The sequence below is a fragment of the Struthio camelus genome, chromosome 17 (assembly GCF_040807025.1).
Source record: "Struthio camelus isolate bStrCam1 chromosome 17, bStrCam1.hap1, whole genome shotgun sequence".
In the NCBI taxonomy this organism is placed as follows: Eukaryota; Metazoa; Chordata; class Aves; order Struthioniformes; family Struthionidae; genus Struthio; species Struthio camelus.
In genome coordinates, this window is record NC_090958.1 from 4851593 (window position 1) to 4874012 (window position 22420).

At 57.3% G+C, this 22420-nt stretch overlaps 2 protein-coding genes across 3 annotated transcripts in view; one reads left to right on the top strand and one right to left on the bottom strand.

Moving 5' to 3' along the window:
- Positions 1-213: 213 nt before the first annotated feature.
- On the top strand, positions 214-3833 carry LOC104141136 (LIF interleukin 6 family cytokine). The gene is made up of 3 exons (XM_068910988.1): positions 214-500; positions 2163-2347; positions 2680-3833. The coding sequence occupies exons 1-3, from the start codon at positions 482-484 to the stop codon at positions 3115-3117; spliced, it is 642 nt and encodes a 213-aa protein (XP_068767089.1). The 5' UTR covers positions 214-481; the 3' UTR covers positions 3118-3833.
- Positions 3834-15433: 11600 nt separating this feature from the next.
- Positions 15434-22420, bottom strand: part of HORMAD2 (HORMA domain containing 2) — a 28043-nt gene continuing 21056 nt past the window's right edge. The window contains exons 12-13 of one of the 2 annotated variants that reach the window (XM_068911876.1): positions 20998-21134; positions 15434-19804 (exon numbers count right to left, since the gene is read on the bottom strand). In XM_068911876.1, the coding sequence (XP_068767977.1) occupies positions 21030-21134 (105 nt within the window). In that variant the 3' untranslated portion in view covers positions 15434-19804; positions 20998-21029. Of the gene's footprint in view, positions 21135-22420 lie in introns of both variants that reach the window. The other variant, XM_068911875.1, reaches the window with a different exon arrangement.

Sequence of the window (22420 nt, forward strand, 5' to 3'; positions counted from 1 at the left end):
TCCCGTCCGTCCGTCCGTCCCCCCGAGCTGCCCGGAGGGCGAGCTGCAAAAAAAAAAAAAAAAAAAAAAAGAGAGAGAGAGAGAGGAGGGGGGAAAGTGCAGTTTTGTGTGGTTTTTCTTACGTTCTTTTTTTTTTCTTTTTTTTTTTTAATCTGCCCACTTAACCGACATCCCACCCCCCAAGCCGTGCGTGAAAAACCACAATCCCGGTGACATCAACTTTATCAGAAGTTTATTTCTAAGAATCATTCACGATTTCCAAAGCCCTTTACTTCCTGATTTACAGTTTCAATAGAAGTAATGATAGTGTTTCTCTGTTTCTCCCCCCTCGCCCCCCCCTCCTCCCCTTTCTTACAACACAGGCTCACTGGAGGACCGGTATATAAACCAAGAGAAGTCCCCCAGTATGAACATGAATTTCTGAAAACCTCCTCTGCCAGCATCAATCTCTATTAAAGTTGCTCCCGGGACGCAGCTCACAATGAAGTTCGTGCCGGCAGGTAAAAAAAAAAACCCCTCTTTGTCGAACCTATTTCGTCCTTTCCCCCTGCTCCCCCCTCCCGTCCCCCCGCCGCTGCTGCTTGTTAACGTGGGTGCTGCCGCCGCCGCCGCCGCCAGCAGACCCCCTCCCGCAGCGCCGCTCTCCCCGGCGTTAGCATCTCTGGGAGCGGGCAGCGAGGAGCCAAAAGGAAAAAAAAAAAAAAGCCTTTCTGGCGCGTTTCAGCCAACATCTGGCCACTTATATAACTCGAAATACTTCCAAAAAGGGTGTGTGGGGGGGAAATCTTGCTTCTCTCCCCCCCTCCTTTTTCCTTTCCTCCTTCTGGGTCGCGGGATGCTGCAAAAGGCAGGCAATTCTTGCTTAATTAGCGGCAACGAAGAAATCTGAGAAACGAGGAAGCTGCCAAGTGCAGACGGGACTTTGGATAGAGCCGCGCCGACCGCGGCGCGGAGAGCGGCGGCGGCGGCCCTGGGCGGGCCGGGCGCCCCGGGGCAGCACCCGCCCGGCGCCCGCGGGAGCGCCGCGGCCCCCGGCACGCGGGAGCGCCGCGGCCTCGCTCTGCCCGGCTGTGAAACGGGCGGAGGGGAGGGCGAGCGCGAGGCGGCGGGAGCCGCGGGCCTCGCCGGGCGGCGGGCGGCCTCGCCGCGGCGTCGCCCCGCGGATTGCAGCGCGGCCAGGTAAGTCGGTTTTGGCAGCGGCACGGTGGCAGTGCGCGGGGGGCCGCCGGGCGCCGGGGCAGAGCGCGGGGGGCTGCCCGGTCGCCTGCACCCAGCCGCTTGCCGGGCTCCCGGCGCCCCCCGGCAGAGCCGCGGCGCCACGTGCCAGCCGGCGGTGGCACGGCCGCCGGCCAGAGGCCGGGACGAGGGCTCGGACCGCGGCCGGCTCCGGCGGCCCCGGCAGGCCGGCTCGGGGCGGGGGGGGCCCCGGGGCGGCGCGTCCCTCTCGCCCCGGCGGCGGGAGAGCCCCCGGGGCCGACCCAGCTGCGCCCGGCTCGCGCTCAAGGGATCGCTTGTTCCGCCGCCAGGGATTTCCTGGCCCGCGTCGGCGGCAGCTGCGCTGGCTCTTCCCAGGGCTCCTTGGCCGGGGTCCGCCGGCGCCTCGCTCGGGTCGCCGCGCCGGCTTCGCAGCTAGGGAAACCGAGGCACAGCCCCCCCCGGCCCTCCCCGGGGAATGCAAGGCGAAGGGCCGAGCAGGACTGCCGGCTGGCACGGCGCTGAGTCAGCGGGTGCCAGAGGCGGGGTGGGGCCCCGCTCCCGCAGCGCCCGCCCGCCCGCCCCGGGATAACGGGGAGGAAATCGCTTTGCATAGGCGATTAAATCTGACAGGCCGTCACCGGGGCGGTTGCGAAACGTGGGAATGCCAGCGGGCGCCCCGCGGGGAAGGAGGGCAGCAGGGGAATTCCTGCCAGGAGCAGGGCGGCCGCCGGGCAGGTGAGGCAGGAAGCGGGGCCGGGCCGGGCCGGCGGAGCTGGCAGCCGCCCCGGGAGCGCCGGGCGCCGGGGACCGCTCTCCCCGCCGCGGGAGGAAAAGCAAAGCGGGAAGCAGAGGCTCCCGGCAAAGCCCGACCTGGTGGCCAACCCCAGCCGAGGTGCTCGGGGCGGCCGGGGACGGGCGCTGTGCCGGGGACCCGCTGACCCCCCGCTCTCTCTCCCCGTGCCCAGGTGTCGTCCCCTTCGTGGCCCTGCTCCTGCTGCACCGGAGGCTGGTGGCCGGCCGGGTCTTGCTGGTGAACGGCCCCGGCGCCGGCTGCCCCGTCAACAGCTTGTGCCGCTCCAACGTCCACGAACAGACCCGCAAGCAGGTCGCGCTGCTCAACGCCACGGCCCAGGACCTCTTCAGCCTCTACGTAAGTGCCCCTCGGCGCTTCGGCCCCCCGGAGCGGGCTGCGAGCGGGGCTGCCGCCGGGGACATGGGGGAAAACCCGCTAAGGAAGGCGATGGTGGGTCCTGGCGAGGGGGGGACGTGCCAGGGACATCCCGGGGATGCCAGGGCTGAAGCCGTCGAGCTGCAGTACGAGCTGGCCGCGGCACCTTGGGGTGCTCGGGAGGAGGGTGCCCAGGCCAGGGTGGCATTGAGGGCAGGAGAGTTTCACGGGGCAGCAAGCTGGGGCTCAGGGACAAGGACGGTGGTGGGGGGCGGGTGGCCAGGACCCTCAGTGATGCTCACCTCTCCCCATAGTTGAAGTGCCAGGGAGAGCCCTTCAGCAGCGAGACGGACAAGCTCTGCAACCCCAACGGCGTCTACTTCCCCCCCTTCCGCGTGAACCGGACGAGCGAGAAGAAGGAGGTCATGGTGGCCATGTACAAGCTCTTCGCCTTCCTCAACGCCTCGCTGGGGAACATCACGCGGGACCAGGAGGAGCTCAACCCCACGGCCAAGGAGCTTCTCGACCGCCTCCACAACACCACCAAGACCACGCGGGGCCTCATCTCCAACCTCACCTGCCTGCTCTGCAAGAACTACAACATCTTCCAGGTGGACGTGAACTACGGGGAGAGCAGCAAGGGCAAGAGCGCCTTCAAGAAGAAGCAGCAGGGCTGCCAGGTGCTCCGGAAGTACGTGCAGGTCATCTCCCACGCGGCTCGCATCCTCCTACCTCACCTGAGCCCCGTGTGAGCGCCTGGCCCGCGGCACCTCTCGCCCCGCTGCCGAGCCCGGAAAGCCTGGAAAACCTCGAGAGGATTCAGAAAGGATGGTTGAGCCAAGACCCCTGCGAGGGAGACCTCGGTGCTGGCACCTAGCAGGGGGGACAGTCGGCAGCGGGACAGGGACCGGGCGTCCCTGCTTCCCCACCAGCCCCTGGCTCGCCGTGGGCCACCACCGCATCGCCCGGCCCCCAAAGGTCCTTCCTTGCGACAGTCCCTCTCGCCTTCATATTTATTACCTCCTCCTGCTCTCCCGTCCCTGCTGCTCCGGAGCCGGCCCCGTCCGCCCCTGCCCCGCGCTTTAATTTATTGGACGCTCCACGGGGGCAGCTGCGGCGAGGGTCACGGCGCGGCGTGTCCGCGACCGTGCTGGGAGCAGCGGCCGGGCTGGTCCCCGCGGGGTGGCCCTGGCCGTCCCCGTCCTGGCGAGGCCCGCGCCGGCGGGAGGGCGTTCGGCCCCCGCGCTCGGGGGTCCCGTGAAGTTTGTGGCAAAACGGGGCGACCGGCGAGGGACGGCCTGAGCGGCGAGCGGTGCTGCGAGCCGCCAGGACGCCTGGGCCGTCGAGCCGAACAGCCGCCTCCTCCAAGGAAAAACGGGATTGGGCTGGCGGAGGCCCGGATGCGAGCGCCGGGGCACGGCGCAGAGCGGCGGCTCCCGCCGACCTCCGCTCCGCGGCACCGGGGAGCGCCGGCCGCCTGCCGGCAGGGAGCCCGCATCCGCTGCGCGGACGGGACCCCCCGGCCCGGCGCCAGACCACCGACGCCTGGGCGCCGGCACGGCCGCCCCGCCGCTCGCACCGGGCTCCGCGGCGGCCTCGGGGCCGGGGGCGGCCCCCGTGCCCGCCGGAGCAGCCGCGCGGCGCCGTAACCCGGCGGCTCTTCCCCACCGCCCCCCGCCAAGGGAGGGGGGTCCCAAGAGCGCTTTCCTCCTCGAAAGGGCGTTAGGGGCCTTGGGGCGTCGCGTGGGGCCGTTGGCAGGTTGTAGGGCGGGAGCGTCGCCCCGGGGGACGTCGGAGCGGGCGCCGAGCGGGGCCGGCGGCCGAGGGGCCGCCCGGGGCGCGGGGGGGACGCGGGTGCCGCGCCGGGGCGCGGGCTGGACTGCGAGTGCTTATTTATTTGCTGGGGGAGGCTGGCGCCGCCGTGCGTGCGCGTGTGTGTGCGCGTGTGCAGAGCCCAGCGTACACCAGTGCCCTGCCCTGGCTTTTAATAATGTTATTAATATAATAATAATAATAATAATAATTAATTAATAAGATTTGCGGTAATATATAGAGAGAAGTCTATTTAAATATTTATTTTTTTATACTTCTTTTTTTTTAAATAAACGTTCGGAAACCGATCGCCTTTGGCTCTTCTTCGCTGGCCTTGACGAGCGCCGTCCGCAGCCGGGACCCCCCGGCACCCGGCGCCTCCGAAACGGCCTCGGGGCCGAGCTCCGTCCCCGGCCGGCCAGCGCCCACGGGGCCGCACCCTGCGCCGCCGGGCCACCCTCGCAGCCGGCCCCGTCCCGCCACCGGGGAATTTTTTTCCCCCCGGGAAAGGGCTAAATCGACACCGGCCGGCAGCGGGGCCAGAGCGGGAGCCGCCGGGCACCCGGGAGGTTGCGTGCGAGCGGAGCAGGGAGCGCTTTCGCAGCGCTCCGGAAACATCGCCGGTGCCAAAGATGCAGAGCAGAGGAGCCCAGAGGCGCTAGAAAACCCCAAATCCCGGAGGGAAGAGGCCAAGGGAAGCGAAGGGGAGCAGATAAAATCACAGCCACTTCCAAGACTCCCAGGCAGTCCTGGGAGAGGCTCGGAGAAGCCTGGCCTGGGCCAAGACCACCTAAGGCTCGGGCAGGCGCGCGGGCCTTCGCAAGCGCCTCGCGTGGGGACGGAGCGGTTAACAAGGGGCTGATTATACGAGAGGCCGGAGCGGGATGATGAAATCCTCCTCCTCCTCCTCCTCCTCCTCCTCCTCCTCCTCCGGAGCCCTCGGGCCTCCCGCCAAGCCTCCCAGGCATGAGACAGCGAGCGGATGAGCTAAGATCCTGTGTGATCATCTCTCGTGTCTCGGAGGAGCCCCGAGAAAAAAAAAACAATCCCCAAATAAATACATACATAACATAAAAATAAATAAAGGCCGCTTTTCCGCGGCGAACGGGCCCCGGCAGGTTGCTGGGCCCGACAGCGGCAGCGGCCGGCCCGGCGGAGAGCGTCACCTCGCAGACCGCGCTGGCCCAGCAGGCCCGCGTCCCGCGGAGGATGGCGCCGCCGCCGCGGGGGAATCGCCCGCGTCCCTGCGCGCAGCTCCGTCCCGCCGGCGCGCGGCCCCGCTCCGGCTCCGCAAAGCCGCCCGGCGCTCGTGCGACGGCGAGCAACGCGGCACATCTGGATTTCTCACGCTGGCTTTTGACGTCCCTCCTCGGCCAGATGGCAAAAATAAATAAATAGAATAAATCAGCGCCTCCTGACACAAAGCGGGAACCCACGCCCGGCCTCCGCGTTTCGTGGTTCCCACTGGCGGAGGGACGAGGGGTTCACGTCTCCCCGCTGCCGCGGGGTCAGTCCCAGCTAAGGCTCATTAGTGGCCGCCGGGGGATTAACTCTTTCTTCCCTTAAAAAAAAAATACCGCGGCTCCTGCCAAAGCGTGTGCGAGCGGGAGCGAACCGGCCAACACCGCGCCGCCCCGGGGCGCCGCGGCCGGCCGGCGCTGGGGTGCAGCCGCCGCGCTCCCCCCCGCCGCCGCCGCCGCCGGGGGCCCGCGAGCCGGGGCGCGTCGCCCTGCGCCCCGCGGCCGTCCCCACCTCCGGGGGGGGGATGGAAACCGTCTCCAATGACATCAACAACTGTCCGATCCCACCCAGCTGGCGTTTCGGGGAGCGGGGCCAGCGGCGCGGCCGGGCCGCGGGCCTCGCGCAGCACCGGCGAGAGCAGGCGCTGCGATCTCTCCGCCGGGACCATCAGGACATGATTAGCGGTTGCGCTCTGGACACAGGACGGGCGAAAACTATTTTGGCAGGGGCGGGAGCCAGCGGGGCTCGGCCGAGCCGTCCGGCCTAATCAGAGTAAAGCCTGCGCGCCCGCGGCCGGAGGGGTCTCGGCAGCTCCTGCCCTGCCTTGGGGGAGCGCGGGACGTGCGGAGCGGCTCCTGCCCGCGGTGAAGTCAGTGCCGCTGCCTGGGTGTGACCGGCTGACCTCAGCCCGCGGCCCCGCGGCTGCATCATGTGCTGCCTGACTCTCGCCTAACCCGGCCGGCCGGGGCCGCGCCGCTGCCCCGGGCCCCCGGCGAGACCGGGCTCGCTCGCCGCGAGCCGCGGGCAGGCGCAGGCCGGGGCGGCCGGCGGGCTCCTCGGCGCGGGGAGCACCCTGCGCCCGCCCGGCGCTTGCACGCAGCGCCGCGCGCCACCCGCTGCCAAGGGGTCCCCTCGGCCTCGGCCGCAGCCCCCCGGCGGTTGCAGCGGCGCCAGCACCCGGGTCGGGCGCTCCCTGCTCTCGCCCCGCGCAGGCAGCCCGGCGGCAGCGTGTCGGAGCTTGCCCCCGGCTCTCCCCAAACCCTCCTTGTTCAGTGAAGCTGCCCTTGCGTCCCCCGCAGGTCTGGGTCCGCGCCGGTGCCATGGTGACGGTGGCGGCGTCCCCGATACCACCCCGCCGGGCGGCTCGCTCCGTTCGGTTCGCCCCCGGCGAGCTCCCCGGCACCGTCCCGGCTCTTTAAGGTGCCCTGACCTCCCAGCCGGGTCCCGGCAGCTCGCCGAGGAGGGAACATTGCGTCCAAAGGGCTGGACCGCAGCTCTTTCTCACCGGCTCGGGTTGGCCGCCGGCCCGAGCACGGAGAGGCGAGCGGAGCCCATCTGAAACGCGTTTGGCCCGGGGCATCGTGACTGCACGAGCAGATGCTGCTGCAGGCCCCGAACCACATCACAGCCCCGCAGCGCGGGAACCGCACGCTCACACGGGAAGAACCAGCTCTTGCCCCAAACGGCTTAAACGCCTCATTTAAGACCAACCGTAACGAATAAACAACACAATGGGCTGGAGGCGAGACGAACGCAGCGTGTTTTGCAGGGCTCAGCGGCGAGCGCGGAGTCTGCGCCACGCGGGGGACTTGGCGCGGGCCGGGAGCACAGTGGGGGCCGGGGCGGGCCGGATCCAGACCCCCCCCGCCACGTTCCCCAGGGGCAGTAACCCGCTGTGCGACGCTGCGGGAGCTCGCGCTGGCTCCGAAACGCGTCCCGGACGACCCATCCCCGAGCGCGCCTCGGTGGCAGCTCTGCAAAGCAAGCGCTCGGTCCGCGCTGGCGAAGCTGCAGCCGCGGCAGCGCCGGCGAGGAGAGGAAGCGCGCGGAGAGGCAGAGGCTCACCGAGCGCAGAGCCGCTTCCTCGCCGCAAGGCTGAGCACGCACAGCGCGCCAGGCCCGGGCAGCTGGAAACGAGTGGCGGGGCCGCCGGCGCGCGTAGCGAGTTCAAAACCCGGCAGCGGCGGAGGAGCCTCTCCTTGCACGCGGCGGCCGGCTGCGTCCCATCCGGCTCCGGGGCCACGGCCGGGTGCAGCCCTCGGGCACTGCGGGGCTGGCTGGGGACCGGGATGGGATGGAGGCTCGAGGGGTGCCAGCTCGCGAGACCCTTCGCCTCCTGCTCGCCCCCACAGCCCACGCTCAGAGATGGGGCCAGGCCATTCTGCTTCGTCTTCCTCCCGCCGTCAGCACCGATGGCGCGCGCTGTCACGCAGCGCAGCAGCGCCGCTGGACGGGGTATCTGATCTCGGGCGTTATCTTGGCACGGCTATCTATCTCAGCTGGCCCAGAAACAGAAAATGTGGAAACTGCTGCCGCCGCTCTGGGTTCTCTCGCCACCGATGGGGGAGCCCTGATAAAGCGCTCAGCGTGCAGAGGCCGATAACACCCTGATAAGACACACGGCATGCAGAGGCTCCCAGGCAGGCGCTGTTGGAAAAGGAGCAATTGTCCCAGCTCCTTCCGGCACGGCCGGCGGCAATAGCCCGGGAAGGAGAAGCCGTGGGATCTCATGCAACGTTTTATGTCCCCTACAGACCACTAGCCCAAAATGCAGCAGGACCTGCAAGGCTGAAGCTATTTGAGGTGCATCTGCTTAACAGCATCTTTTCAGGTGGCCCGTCCCGACGTAGCCCCCGGCTGGGAAGGAGAGAAGGCAGAGCTCCATGGGAGTATCTTGCCTGGGGAAAGGATTTGGCGCTTGGGGAGGCTGGAGAGCCTTGGCCAGGGTGAACGGCTGGGAGCCAGGAGCCGGTGTCGCAGGGAGAGACTGTGGTCGGGTCTGGTCGGCTGGCGGGAAGTGCTCCGCTGGACGGGGCCCAGCCCTGGAGACCACGCGGGCCCCAGGGCAGAGGGGATGTGCGGCAGCTGGCGGAGCCGGGGCGGCATGTCCGGGCCACGCGGGCGCATCCCCCCGAAGCACCTCGTGCCCGTCCTGCTGCTGCGGCTTGCGGTCCCCGGCACTGAGCGGCAAAAAGGGTTGTGACATCTTTGGCTGCACATCAGCATTGCTCTGTGGGAAGACAGGACCCTGCAGTCATTTTTCTCACAGAAACAAAAGAGAAGAGTCAGATAATTAACAAAGGAGGTGGAGATTTCCGGGGAAAGAAAGAAGACAGAAAATGGAAAGCAGAAATTTCTTTCTATGTTAAAGGGAGACGGCAGAAGAGAACAGCTGTGAGCGAAGCCAGATCTGCCGGTCTCTGAAGTTTCCACCTGCTCTCCGTCTTCCCCAAGGTTTCTGACCCCGGTGATGGGCAGCATCTCCAGCTCAACCTCCTTGAAACTGGGGGGCACGCGACTGTATTCGTCCCGGCTCCCTGGGCTCTTCCAGGGCGAAGCCCCGCCAACAGGCGCCGGGGACCACACGCGGGAACGCGCAGGACAAGCCAGGCCTGGCACGCGTCTCGTGGGTGAGCCGGGGTTTGGCTCGCAGCAAGGACAGTCCCGTATTTTAGGGGCTGCCTCTTAACTGTAGTGAGCTCTGAGCCACACACGGACCTGTAAGGCCTTGGAAAGAGCTGATTTGAGAAATAAAGCTGGGCCCTGGCACCTGCTCAGCCCGGTTTGTCCCCCGGCGCCGATGAGGCAGTGCTTCTTGAAAGCCAGCCCTAGGGCCAGTCGTGGTTCAGCCCAGAACGGCGCCGTGCCAGCCCCCACCCTGAGCTCGCCCCTCTCCGCACCTCCTTCAGCTGAGCACTGGCTCTGCTGAACTCATGTCATGGATGCTGAGTGTTCCCCCCGGCTTTGACTGCACCCAGCCTACGTTTTAGGGCCTAAAGCGCTGACTTGTTAATTCATGGCGCTAAACGAAATACGTTTACTGTGCTACCAGATCCAGGTCACGCTCTCTTCTCCCCAAAGACTGGTTCTTTCCAGGCTGTTTCCTAAGAAAACAAGGTGCGTGTGCGATCGTGTCGCGCGCGCGTGCGTGTGCGTGCGTGCGTGCGTGTGGCTGCCAAGCACATTTGACTAAAGGCCTGAGGCTGCAGAGATAGGACGTCTCTACACGTCTCGCGCAGGCGGGAGCTGGAGAGGGAGCGAGGCCCAGGCGAGCACCCGCTGCGCCGGCGAGGCGGCAGCCGGAGCTCAGCCTTTGCTAGACATCTGAGACTCTACCTGCCGGCTGCCGCGCGGCACGAAGCGGCGGGGAGCGAGGCCGGACGTGCTCTGCCGCCCCTGGAGAGACCGCCGCCGTGACGCTCGGGCCCGGGTGGCCCAGCCCTGCCTCTGCGGCGCTCGGCGCTGCGCCCGGCCCTGCGTGCCGGGCCCGTCTGTGTTTACGCCTGCGTGCGTGTGGCTCCGTGTGTGTGGCGGCCTCTCCGGGCGTGCATGCGGGGCTTTGCGCGTCGGGGTTTCAGCTAACCTCTTAGAAAACGAAAACAAGCCGGGAAGCCTGGCAGCTGTTCCCCGCCGCCGGCTCCAGCCCCGCTTCCAGACAGCCGGCAGCCGCAGGGCCGATGACCCCGCACGCACGCGTCCCTCCCGGCCTTCTCCACCGCGCCGTCAGCTACGCTGAAACAAAGGAAAGTAAAGGATAGGCTGATAGCGAGAAATATGTCGGCCGGACCCCAAGAGGCGCTCGGCCACCCGGGCGGCGCCCCTGGCGGGAGCGGGGTGGCGGGCTGGGACGAGGGCCGCAGCGCGGCGCCGCGGGCGGGACAGGCTTGGCCGGCAGCCCGCCGAAGGCCGGGTGGGCACTGGCGGGGCTGGGCGAGCGCCGGGGAGGCCGGGGGAGGCTGGAGCGCGGCGCGGGCCGTGTCGGATGCCTCACGGAAACTTGCAGAGGACCTTGCCAGGTCCCTGGATGTTTTTTCCCCTGCCTCTGCCCAGATTTTTCTCTAACCGGCTCTGCCGATCGCCTCCAGCCGCCTGGCTGCTAGTGCTGCTCCGGCGTCCGCGCCGGGTGGCAAAGGCGGGATTTAGCCGGCGGCCGGTAGCGCCCGGGGAGAGGCGGCGGGGAGCGAGGGGGCCGAGCTGCCCGCGGCCCCGGGGCGCCGGAGGACGGCGGGGCGAGGCGCGGGGCCGGCCGGGGCGGCGAGCGGCGGGGGCCGAGCGTGTGACTTGGCGGCCGGCCCGGCCGGAGCTGGCGAGGCCGGCGAGCCCCCCCCGCGGCGGCCCTCGGCGCCCGGGCGCCTCGAGCGCCGCGCTTCGGGAAAGCCGTGACCCAGACGGCGGGTGGCCGAGCCCGGTCGGGGCTACGCGGCGCGGCCTGCCAGAAAAGCTGGACAAGCCGGGCGATCGCTTCGCCTGGGAAAGGTGGGGCGGGAGCGCACAGCTGCTGCGCAGGCTGCGGCGGAGCGGTCTGCTCCCGCCAGCCGGGGGTGGGACGAGGAGGCCTCGGCTCCGGCTGAGGGGACGTTTTCCTCTGGACAGGCGGGAGCTGCTGGGTTTGCTGCGTGCGGGAGCACGGGAGGTGGCGGGGAAGAGGCCGGCGGGCCACGCGCCGGCGCGGGCCGAGCGCTCGTCACGGTGCCCGCCGGGACGCGGCCCTCGGAGGGTCCCGGCCCGGCCCCGGCCTGCGGCGTCGCGGGGAGACGCTCCCCAGCCGCGCCACAACCTCCGGTCCGAGGGGCCGAGTTCAGGCCGCGGATGGGTTTTGAGGGTGTAAATCCCTTCCGGAGCCGGCAGGATTTTCGCCTTCGTTACGGCGGGGGCCGCGCTGCCGAGGGAAAGCGCCGAGCCCCCGATGGCCGCTTTGCCTCTGCCGGAGGCTGCATCACGCGGCTCGCGGAGAGGGGCCGGGGAGACGAATCATTTTTGGCCAAAAAGCTGCTTTTCATCACCACAGCAGAGGAAGGAGCCAGCTGGGCAGAAAACAGAGTCAGGGCAGTTCCCTAGAAATATCAAAACTCTTCCAAAAAATAACCTGAGGTAATAACTCCCCACCCAGCCCTCCCCAGGCCCCGCGCACGCCCATCGAGGCGGCAGGATCCATCTTTCGTCTCCGCAGGCCCCTTGCCCTCCTAGCTGAAAAGCCAGCACTCCTCTGTCCTCCCTTTTTGGGGGCAATTTCTGCCCGGGCTGCTCCAAAAAGAGGCATTCCCGCAGCACCCAAAGACTTTTTGCCGACGGGCCGCCCGAAAGGTGAGGTGGGGAGAGGCTCGGTCGCCGGCGCGGGGCGCGAGGCCACCTCCGCGGGGCCGCGGGGCGCCCCCGGCGCGGACGGAGCGCTGCAGCTTCCCCTCCCGCGAGCCGGAGGGGAAGGAGACGCGGTCGGCGGGCGCCCCGGCCCTGGCTGCCGTCTGCCCTCCGGAGCTGGGAGAGGACGCGGGGGGGGTCACGTTGCAAGTTTACGGCAGCGCCGTTAACTTCCAGGTCCCACGCCCCAGAGCGGAGGCCAAAATTTTGGTGCATTTAGGTTTTTTACGGGCGTTAAAATGGGCTGCCAGCAAGCGCAGGGCACGGAGCCCCCCCGTTCCCGCCACAGCAGGGAAGCCGGTCACCCCGCGGCCGCCTGCTGCACGGCCCGACCAGCTCTGCTCGACGTGCCGGGTCCAAGCGAGCGGGCTGCAGCCTCGAGGACCCACGCGGGCTGGCGATTTCCATATTGCCCTTCCTTGTAGGCAGGCGAGTCTGGGGAAAGGAAGTTGCTGCCAAGAGCAGACTTGCCTTGCTTTCAGCACGGGGAGGCTGCACCCTCACTTTCCTGAAGAATTGACTCTTACTCAGAAGGCATCAAGGCTTCTTTGTGAGCTGGTGCCTACCGGAGGGGCAGCCGTTGTGGCTGGCCTCCTTCTTCCTCCCTGCCCACGCAGACGGGTTAGTCCCTCGCAAAGAGCTGCCTGTTCATGTGTTTCCTCAGCAAAGGTATGTTCCTTGGTTCCAGGAACAGGCAAAATAGCAGGTGGGCCCCTGAGAACAAAGAGTATTTTCCCCCTCTTTCTGCTGCTTAACTGGGTCGGTCAATCCAGCCCTCGCCATATCCTGGAAGCAGGCACTAGGCCCAGGCGAACGTTATCACTGTTGTTCCTCCATCCGCTTCAGAAAAATGCCAGCAGAAGAGGCTGAAAAATCCAACCCCCATAGACTACCTAGTCTACAAGCTCCTAAAGCTCCCTATGGAAGTGGCATCCCACGACTCCTCTATCAGCCATTTTTTTCCAGCAGAAAAGTGGCTTTCTGAGGAATGGGGAATAGTCATAAAAATACCTGAAGCACAGGTCTTTGAGTGATCCCCGTACATTTTCACTCACTCTTTTATCTGCTGTTACAAGCAAAAACACTCTTCTCGCCCAGCTCTCCCCTGCCTCACCTCCACTCCCAAACCAGCCATCTCCCAGGCAGGCTGGGTTACGCACGGGGCCAGGCAGGCAGGGGATGGCCCCCCCACTTCCCTGGAATGCTGTATACACGGGAGGATTTATAGGGATCAACTCTAATCTCCAGGATCACCAAACCCAAAGAAAGTGACTCTTTGTTTCTCACCAGGCTGCAGAAATACTGAACATCAGCAAAACTGTCATCTCCCGTTGCACCAGTAGGTGATGGATAAACCTTTTTTTAGATCAAAGGAACACAGGAATTGCCAGATCAGACCTAAAACTCATCTAGCCCAGCGCCTGCTTCTGGCAGTAAAACTAACACCAGATGCCCCAGAGGAAGGGGTAAAGCCTCCTTGGCACATGGATGCAAAATAATCTGCCGCCACGCCATACATGTTCATGATCCATGCCATACAAAGGCATAGGAGCGAGTCCACGGAGAGGGGAAAAAAAGACTAACATGCCCTGGATGGGTATTCACATCCCTCATTCAAAGATCAGTGTTGGGGGGAAGGTCCCTCTGCGGACAATGGAGAAACAGAGGAAAGATTTCCTTCAGTGTGATTCAGAAGAGTCGTCCATCTCCGCTCTGAATCACCCTGGAGAAGAGCTGCTCTCTGTTCATTGACCAAATAGGGAGTTCAGGAATGATAGCCTTCAGCCAGACACCTCAAAAGAGGGGTGAATGTGCTGTCAGAAGGGGACTCGGCTTTCAGCTTCAGGGAAACATCCTTCTGAAGCTACCTCTCTTAGATGCCGCCCTCAGATTTAAAATGTCACCAGAATACATGCCTGAGATCCAGACCGCAGACAAAAGTGAGACGGAGCCCAGCAAAGTGCTGAATTTAGCAGAAACCTCATGTATCAAAGCCCTGCTTCACCAGGCTCCCCAGCGATGCTCCAGATTAACAGATGAAATTCTTAACAGAACTAAATATTTGCAATATTGGAAACTCCAGATAAGCGTCTGATGACAGGACGTCGAAGATCTGAGATCTCTGCCACAGCAGGCTTGTGTGATCTCAGGTGAGTCACTTCCAGCTTAAATTTAAGCTTCTCCCTCGGTGAAATGGGAATAAAAATGTCTAGCCTCCTTTGCAAAGAACCTCGTGATCTGCCGATGAAATAAGCAACACTCAATGGATTAATGCAATTATTATTGGAAAGCGGAGGAAAGACCAGTTACAAAATACTGAAAATCCCAAGTCTGCCCATGAGCAACACTTCCTGTGACAGTGAGCTGCCCGGCTCCCACGGTGACATAGGAAAGCCCTGATGACGTAATGAAATCAACAGGCTGCGGGGCTGCCTGCCTGGCACCGTGCGATCACAGCGAGTCTGAACAACAGCCACGACACTTCGGTTGCCTCAGTGCTCAGGCAAACTAAGCGGCAGAGCGTTGGTAGAGCGCGCCTTCAAAGGCAGCCTTACATCAGCAAAGTCACCCTGAACATTTCCGCCGACATGACCAGTTGCCTTGCAGGTTTGCGGCGTTTCACACACTGTGCTCCAGGAACAATTATCACAGCACTTGAGTCATGAGAAGCCTCATTGACCGTTCCTGAGTACTTCCTTTGTCCAGTGTGGAAGGATGCCCAGGCAGAAATATCTCACTTGCACATCTAACGCTCTTTCCTAACAGAGCGCTCTGTTGCTGGGCTATAGGGAATTTTTGTCCCAGGCTTCTTGACGTGATCCTTTTCAGACAAAAAATCCTGACTCATGAAGCCATGACGTTGAATATACTGCTGTGTAAGGCCTGATACAACTAGAAACTTGGCATGGGCTTACTCCTAATCCAGCCAAGGAGAATATAGGCATTTTTAAGAACTGAATATTTTTATTTTCTACTTTTAGGCAAAAGGCATAGGAGGGAAGCCTTAGCGTTGCCTTAACACTGAAGGTCACCCAAATACAGACAATGTCTCCCACTGGATAGTTTAATAAGTGGAATGAAAAAAACAACAGTTTTTCCCTTTTCCCTTTGCAATCAGTGGCCAAATATGCTGATTCTTTTCCGGAATGAGCAGCTGCCAATTTCAGAGACGAAAATCTCTTGTAGCCAAGTACCTCAGCTCTTACATTCTCTAGAACAGCCTGGGAAAAAGCAAATAGGCCAACCAATCAGCTCTATGCTTTCTGGACCTAAGTAGGTAATGGCCCTCTGCACACCAACAACACGGGAAGCTGGCGTGCAAACTGACGTTTCTTTTAAAGCAGAAAATCAACACATCCGTGTCAAATCCTTGTTCGCGCTTGAACCTGCTTCACCAAAGTATTGGGGGGTTGTCTGTGGGTCACATCTGGAAGTCACCCGAAGCTCTTAAGCACACAGAGCGTCCCCAAACTGTATGCAAACAGCGAACATCTGGAGGTGAGCCCATCTGGCATTATCCAGCAGAAAGAGACAGGCTGAGAGCACTGCTTTCAGGACACAGCTAGGACTCTGCGAAGCCCTGCTGGTTCCCAATTTTATGCCTAATAGCAATGACCGATGGCACCTAATCCAGGATAGAGCAGCCTCCACCGATTACATCCCAGTCTTTTGCAGTCGTTTAAGTGGAGGGAAGATACAGGGACTGCCAAGCTGCAGCAGAGGACCAAATCTTTTTTCCAGCTGAAGACATGCAAGAAGAAAAGAGCTCAGCAAAAGTCTGGGAGTCCGGGGTAGCTTAACTGGAACAGCAGAGGGGAAAAAAATAATCTTTTTGTGTATAAACGGAGCTCATCGGCTTTGGAAATACTGCACATTAATGCAACTGCAGCCTGAGATGCTGCTTTATTACTGCCATGGAAGCATCTAGAAACGTCAGACAAGATTAAAGCGCTATAACCGTAGGTCCTGCAAGGGCTCGTGAGACATGGTTCCTGCCCCAAAGGCCAGCACTCTGAACCGGAGGAGAAGGGAGGGAGTCACTTAAGGTCACAAACTAGTGAAAGCCCCCACTGGGGCACGCACAGACCTCTCCTGAGTGCCAGCACTGTGCCTTACCCACTGAGGCATGCAGTCTCAATTTAGTGGTTTGACTTAACTTTTAAGAGAAAGTATTCAGGGACAAAAAGCAACTGTCCCCCTTGCTGTCCTAACAATTCCTTAAACCATGTTTACATCTGTACCACCTGCTCTGGGTGACATTCACGGTTCGGGGGCTGGCAAAGGCTTGGATAGATTGTAGCCAACTCAAAATGCCACTCTGTTTTCTAGAGACATCATTTTCCTGTGCTTTAGACAGTCCTACCCTCTGTTACTGAAAAAAAGTCTGTGTGTGATTCAAGGTCAATTTGCTGCACAAAGGACTTGGGTTTCCTGTTATCAAGCCTAGACTTTCATCAGAATAAACATCCCCTCGCTGCACGTCCTGTAAAGAAATACAAGTAAAATGAACGGAATACATCATGAAACGTCTATAAAGGAAACCACTACCTTATATCTGCGTACCACAGCTCCCTTCTCCCACTAACATGTGCTTTCCCAAAGTCCAGGGCAGGTCTTGTGTGCTTTCCTCTAAATAGCAGTAACAGTCCTTAAACCTGCCTGCAATATGCTTAAGGGTATGCCTTCTCAGTAACAAGATTCCCTCCTTAAAAACATGCTAAATGCAGAGCTAAATCCATCAGCTACTCAGACAAGAAAATGCTTGGAACACATGCACAGGGAATTGTCAGCCCTTCCAAAACATACCAGGCAAAGTAAGTGGGGACAGTTGCATTATTTCTGTTACAGCTGGACCTCAGGACTGTGTGCGAGATCGTGTTGAATCGATGGAAATTTTACGGCTAGTGTCTTAGGGACTATTTTTCTAGCATTTAAATGACAGATTTCATAGTGAGATATTTAGAAAATGTCACCAGATGACCAATCGATTCTAAGTTAGAACTGGAGGTTACCGAGGCTCAGGGAAATGCCATGCAAGTATGTCTGGCACACAGATACCCAGGGTGGTGCTTCCTATGGAAAACTCCTATGAGACTTTGGAATCTTAGTCTCAGTTTAAAGGAAAGACATACATGCCCATTTGACTTGAATTAGCTTTGGAAATCGGTTATGGAAAATGTGCCAGTTCTGATGCAAATCCCTCTTACTTACCTCGTGATGACAATTAAAAGCCTAATGAAATTTTACTCATCCACTAACAAAGAGGACTTAGCATAGCTACACACGTGGGTGGGATTCCTTTGGGGTGACTTTATGCTTTAAGCGTAAAGATCTTGGCCCCCAAGAATGGCAACCCTGCGGCATGACAAATGCAGCCACTCTGCAACAGGCCACAACCGCATAGTTTACCTGCTGACTAAAGAGGAAAAATGTAGAACCTTCAAAAATTAAATTAGCAGTCAAAATCCTGAGGTGGTAGTCTCAAGGCACAGTTCTTCAGATAAAACATTATTATTAAAATTATACCCACGAAAAACACTAATTAATTTCCAATCACTTATGGCAAGGTACATCCAAAAAATCACAGCTTAACCTACCTGGACAGTGTGACAACATGATTTTAGTATTACCACCCTGGACAGAGGTCTCCTCATTTTCCACTGAAATCAGTGGTAAAACTCTAACTCTCTGGTTTCAAGTATGAAAGAATTTTCACTTCTCCTACTCATGTGTTATGTTTTGTTTCTTCTTTCTGCTTTCCTTACAAAACTGAAAGCAGCAGCAATCAAATTAGACGATTTCCTAGACCACACGTAGCAGTGGAAACCCCTAAAGAATCATCAGTTTTCAGGTGAAAACTGAATATTGACACCTGTCCACAAGATTACTGTGCAGTACTAGAAGTTGGGGTTATTTTCTTGTTGAGGACATTATATTTAAGGATGTGGTTGAGACAATGGTAAACATTTTCCGTTTGACTTCGGCTTGACTTTCAGTTTGAAACACAGATACTACCGTTCTTGCTAAAACACTATCCCAGAAATAAAGAACGATTTTTGGAAGCACCACCAACCTGTATGTGGCTCAGCAGGTGTAAGGACATCCATATTGCATCACTTTAAAAGCCTGTGGTCATGAGAAATGAGAAATGGGTCCTCTTCTCCGCTGATCTTGTGAAAACCCTGGGAAAGATTCACTTTCCCCTCACAGAATGTTCCCAATATTCTGGTTTTTAAAAATTGCTTGTAATCTTAATTGCTGTTCATATCTTTGACAGATCAAAGGGAGGATGTCTGCAATTCTTTGTATTACTCACTGTTATATTAGCACAAAGATCACATATTCATTTATTTTGGTTTAAGAGGTAACAGTCTCCTTTCACTGCACGCACATAATTACTGTAAGCATTCAAGGGACTTGCCGAATGATGCATGGGGGAAGGAGGAGAATCTTTGAAGAAAATTGTTCAAACGTAATTTAGTTCACTAATTGCCAAGGGACCGTTACTAACGAATTGCTTCTGTTTTATGTCAGTAGTGAATCAGGTTGACGATGTGTAACATACATTAAGTCAGTTAATGAGTATTAACTAGAAATGTGACTGAAACACAAAAAGGTTTTTTACCTTTAGCTTGCCAAGCAGAATTGCTAATAAATAAAAGGATATGTGTAAGTGGCTTAGATGATTCCAATCTGCAGTGGAAAGACTTTTCTTAGAATCTGATGGTAACCACAGGCTTGTGGGAACGAAAAATCAGACGCTTACTGTGGCAGTTCATCACTAGTTACTTTATTTCTAACCAAGTCTGAAATGAAAATGACTAAAACTCATTACCGTAAAATAGCTGATCAGAAGCCAAAGTGAAATGAAACTCTAAGTCTCTGGCCATGGCTACAAGACCAAGACATTTGTGCAGTAAACTAAGCTGTGGATTTGCTTCGTGGTAGCTGTGTGCACACTCTTACTATGCGGTAACACAAGCTTACTTCACTTTCATTGTGGGATAAGACACTTTGCGTTTTCCACTGTGCACAAAGCCAGTTAACATGCTAACTCGTTTGTGTAGCTTTAATCACAGCCTTCTTTGTCTTGCTCATACGTGCACAACACAACAATAGGACAAGTCTTTGGGGGCAGGCAGGAGGCAGTGGGCTGAAGAAACATGGAGGTGAAACGCTCTGGCAACACCAGGGCCATGCTTTCAGGTCAAGGCAGGTCCCGAGCTGCTGCTGTCCTGTGAAGAACGCAGGCCTCCGGTGGATGTGCAGGCATGAGAGCAAACATGGTTACAAAATCTGGGCAGAGTGAAGATCTCTGCATGGTTACAAAATCTGGGCAGAGTGAAGACTTCTGGTTTGCTCTGGCATGTGAACAAACTGGCTTATTAGGCCACAGGTGCAAAAATGAGATCACAGGACTGGAAGTGAGGATAAAATGGAGAATTCTCATGTTCTACCTGTTTTGTGAAATAGGCATCAAGCCACAAAACCTGCCAGACACTGCTGCAGGCTCAGGGATAGTCAGTGGTCTGTCTGCCTTGGGCCAAATAAGGACACCTGTGGTACTGTCATTTTAATTGCAATGAGTAACTCAGCCAGTTGCAGTAGCTCAGTTGATCATTCAGGACTGTTCGACTTCAGAGTTATCTCTACCCAGTCAGCCAGCTCTAGTCTGGCTTCTGACTCTTTCTCTGACGGCCAACTAAAGTAAAAGCACAAGAAAGGCAAGAAATCAGCAGCTGGGTTTAAATTGAGGTCAGCTAGTCAAATAAGGTCAATCTGCACCTCCAGGGGCTTTTATCCACTCAAGCAAAGACTCACAGTTTCAGCAGTGAAGAGGATCCCAAATGTCTGCAGCCAATTGGAGGTGCTGCCACAGCAGAAGACATCACCATGTTAACGGTAGTAGGGAACCTCTGGACCTATGTCCAACGATGGCACTGGGGGCTGAGGATCTTCAAGGATGTGCCTTAGACACCATGGGTCAGATACTCAGCAAGTGATCCTCACCGCCTTCTCTGCAGCTCTCTGACCATACACCACAGAAGAAACACCTCACATCCAAAACTACAGCTGCTCTTCAAGCCTTATTCCTGCAATATCTTTGTTGCAACATCCCGGATATTTCAGATAGGCTATGCTACTAGGTAAATTACTCTTGAACTGTAGCTCTTGTACTTCCCCATCACTGAAGGATCTGAACACCTCAGACAATCGACACTGTGTTGGGAAGAGGTTGGATTACATTACCTTCTTTGCTCTTTCGTATTTCAATCTCTCTTTTGCTATGTGAGTAAAGTAATGGAAATGCTGTTCCCTGAACAATTTTTAAAAAATGTGTAAGACTAGTTAAGACCATTTTGCTCCTCCCACTCTAATAATATCCATTGGGTCTTGACAGAGTGCCAGGCAATCTACATGACACAAAACACAGTGCTCTTGCTCCAAAGTACACCAAAAACCCTTCTTTTATTGCTGTGGATGTCCCTACCTGAATCTGCTGTCATAAGGTACCTTTATTAAAGCTAAGTTTTAAATGTGCTGTGTTTCAACATGATTTATATCGCGTAACTGTCTAAGCCCCTTGGTACGTGGTGGGTTGCTGCTTTAGAAATAAGCTGATAATATAGCCATAGCAACACTATTTGCAGAGTCAGAAAAAAACATTCAGCAACAGCAGAAAATGTGTATAGATTACTTTATCTCTGTGTTCAATATAGATAAAAACCCTTTTTTGAAAAAAATCTATGCTCCGGAAATAGCAGATAGGATGAAGTTAAGCGCAGTCTAATGAATCATGAGACTTGTTGTTTGCAGGCATGAATACCTCAGAGTTTATCTTGAAATGCTGCCATTAATATTGATGACTTATTGACAAAGGACTGTCCAGCCACAGAGGAGCAAATTTAGCCAGTGGTGTGTGTGGGTGTGGGTGGGTAGGTGGGTGTGTGGGGGTGGGTGGGTGGGTGTGAGAGAGAGAGAGAGAGAGAGAGAGAAAGAAGCACACAGACACTGTTCACATGGAATCACCAGTCCTCAGCTTTAGAACATTGAACAAGTACTGTTATCTACATTGTCACGACAATTACTATGCTTGCTGTCTCTTTGCAGTCAAAAGTTTGTACTAGACAAATACGCAAAAATATATATGGAATGGGGAGAGTTAAATATGAGAACAGAGTAAAGGTCTTTACTAGTGAGATGACAATGAGAACTCACACCTTCTAAAATGTATTGTGTGTCAGAACGAACATCATTTCCTGCCTTCCAGAAGCAGCTTCTCTGGTTCACTGACCTTCCTTTTCTTCTTGGGTCCTATTACCTCTTCCTGGCTAAATGCAAGGTTCAGGCAACTTATCTGTAAGAACCATCAGAAACAGTGATCATTCTCACGGTACAGACTCCTGCTACATGAGTCAAGAAATACAACTTCCATAACTACAGTCTCTTTTCCTGGATGCTCTTGAGTTTGTCTAGTGTGGTCCTGTTATCCACAAACGCAATTAGGCAAGGAACCAAAACTGGAATCCTGAGAAATCAGGACTGTAAGATTTGTGAAAGCAAGTGTCCAGATTCAGGGAGTGGGAATGTTTTTGGTGGCACAAGGAACGCTATCTATCTCCCCCACTGTTGAAAGAAATACAAGAAGCAAGATCTCTGAGAAACCTAAGAGCTTATAAGGCAGAAGCCCTTTTCACCAACTTCAGATAATCATATAAATATATAACAGAAGGGTGGTAAATTCAAGGTCTCTAGAAACAGCTTCACAAGAGGAGACACTTTTAGTTCCTGTATTTGTACATCTAAGTCTGTGAAAAAACAACTAAGCACAGCAAGGTTTTATTCAAGAGGCTTAACTTTTCTCTAGAAAAACGTGAACCTCCCTCAAAAATATTTAGGGGCCTACAAATCAGAAAGGGCTAAAAAAGACTGGCATATATGTTAGAATATACCTGAATGAGTTGTACAGCCAATTCAGACAGATCACAGATAGATGGGCTGCCCTCTTCAAGTGACAAACTCACTTATTCCCATTATCACATGACATAGTTGCATTGTGTACAACAACAATCTGGAACTGCAGAGAGTAACCTGTGTTGCTGCCCTCCCAGAAGGGACAAAGCGAGCAGTCTGGCAATGTAACCTGTTTTGCTCTGACTGGAACTGAACCAAAGGGACATACCACACCGCACTACTTCAACTTTGCCTACAAAAGAAAGTTCACTTGGATTAAAGTAAGGTGAATAAAGAGGTGAATCAGTCCTAATACAGTGGCTGTTCTAAAACAGGAGTACTTTACTCTGGTTTCACCGAAAACCAAGAGGAATCCTGTAACTGAAGCAGGATAAATGCAAGGAGTTAATAACAAGCTATTCCAGAACGCGTCTTGGATACACACACAAGGTCTCCAGATTGCAAAATGTGCTCATTATAGAACTTCCCACCCACGTCATCAAGGCTTCCTTTCTATCTGTCCTTGGTATGAGGTTTTGGTAATCTCTACACAGCAATGGGCTTTCTAATGTGTGAAATAACATCGATAATGATTAACACCAAAATAGTTTGAAACAACCTCAGTTCTCCTATCATGTTTTAAATTGTGTTTCTTCCCCTTTACCTCTCTTCCCTCTGCTTCACTATGAG

Excerpts from the sequence above, each read along its gene's own strand:
- LOC104141136 (XM_068910988.1), top strand. Across the intron at positions 2,348-2,679 it reads AGGACCTCTTCAGCCTCTAC|TTGAAGTGCCAGGGAGAGCC; the intron begins GTAAGTGCCCCT and ends CTCTCCCCATAG.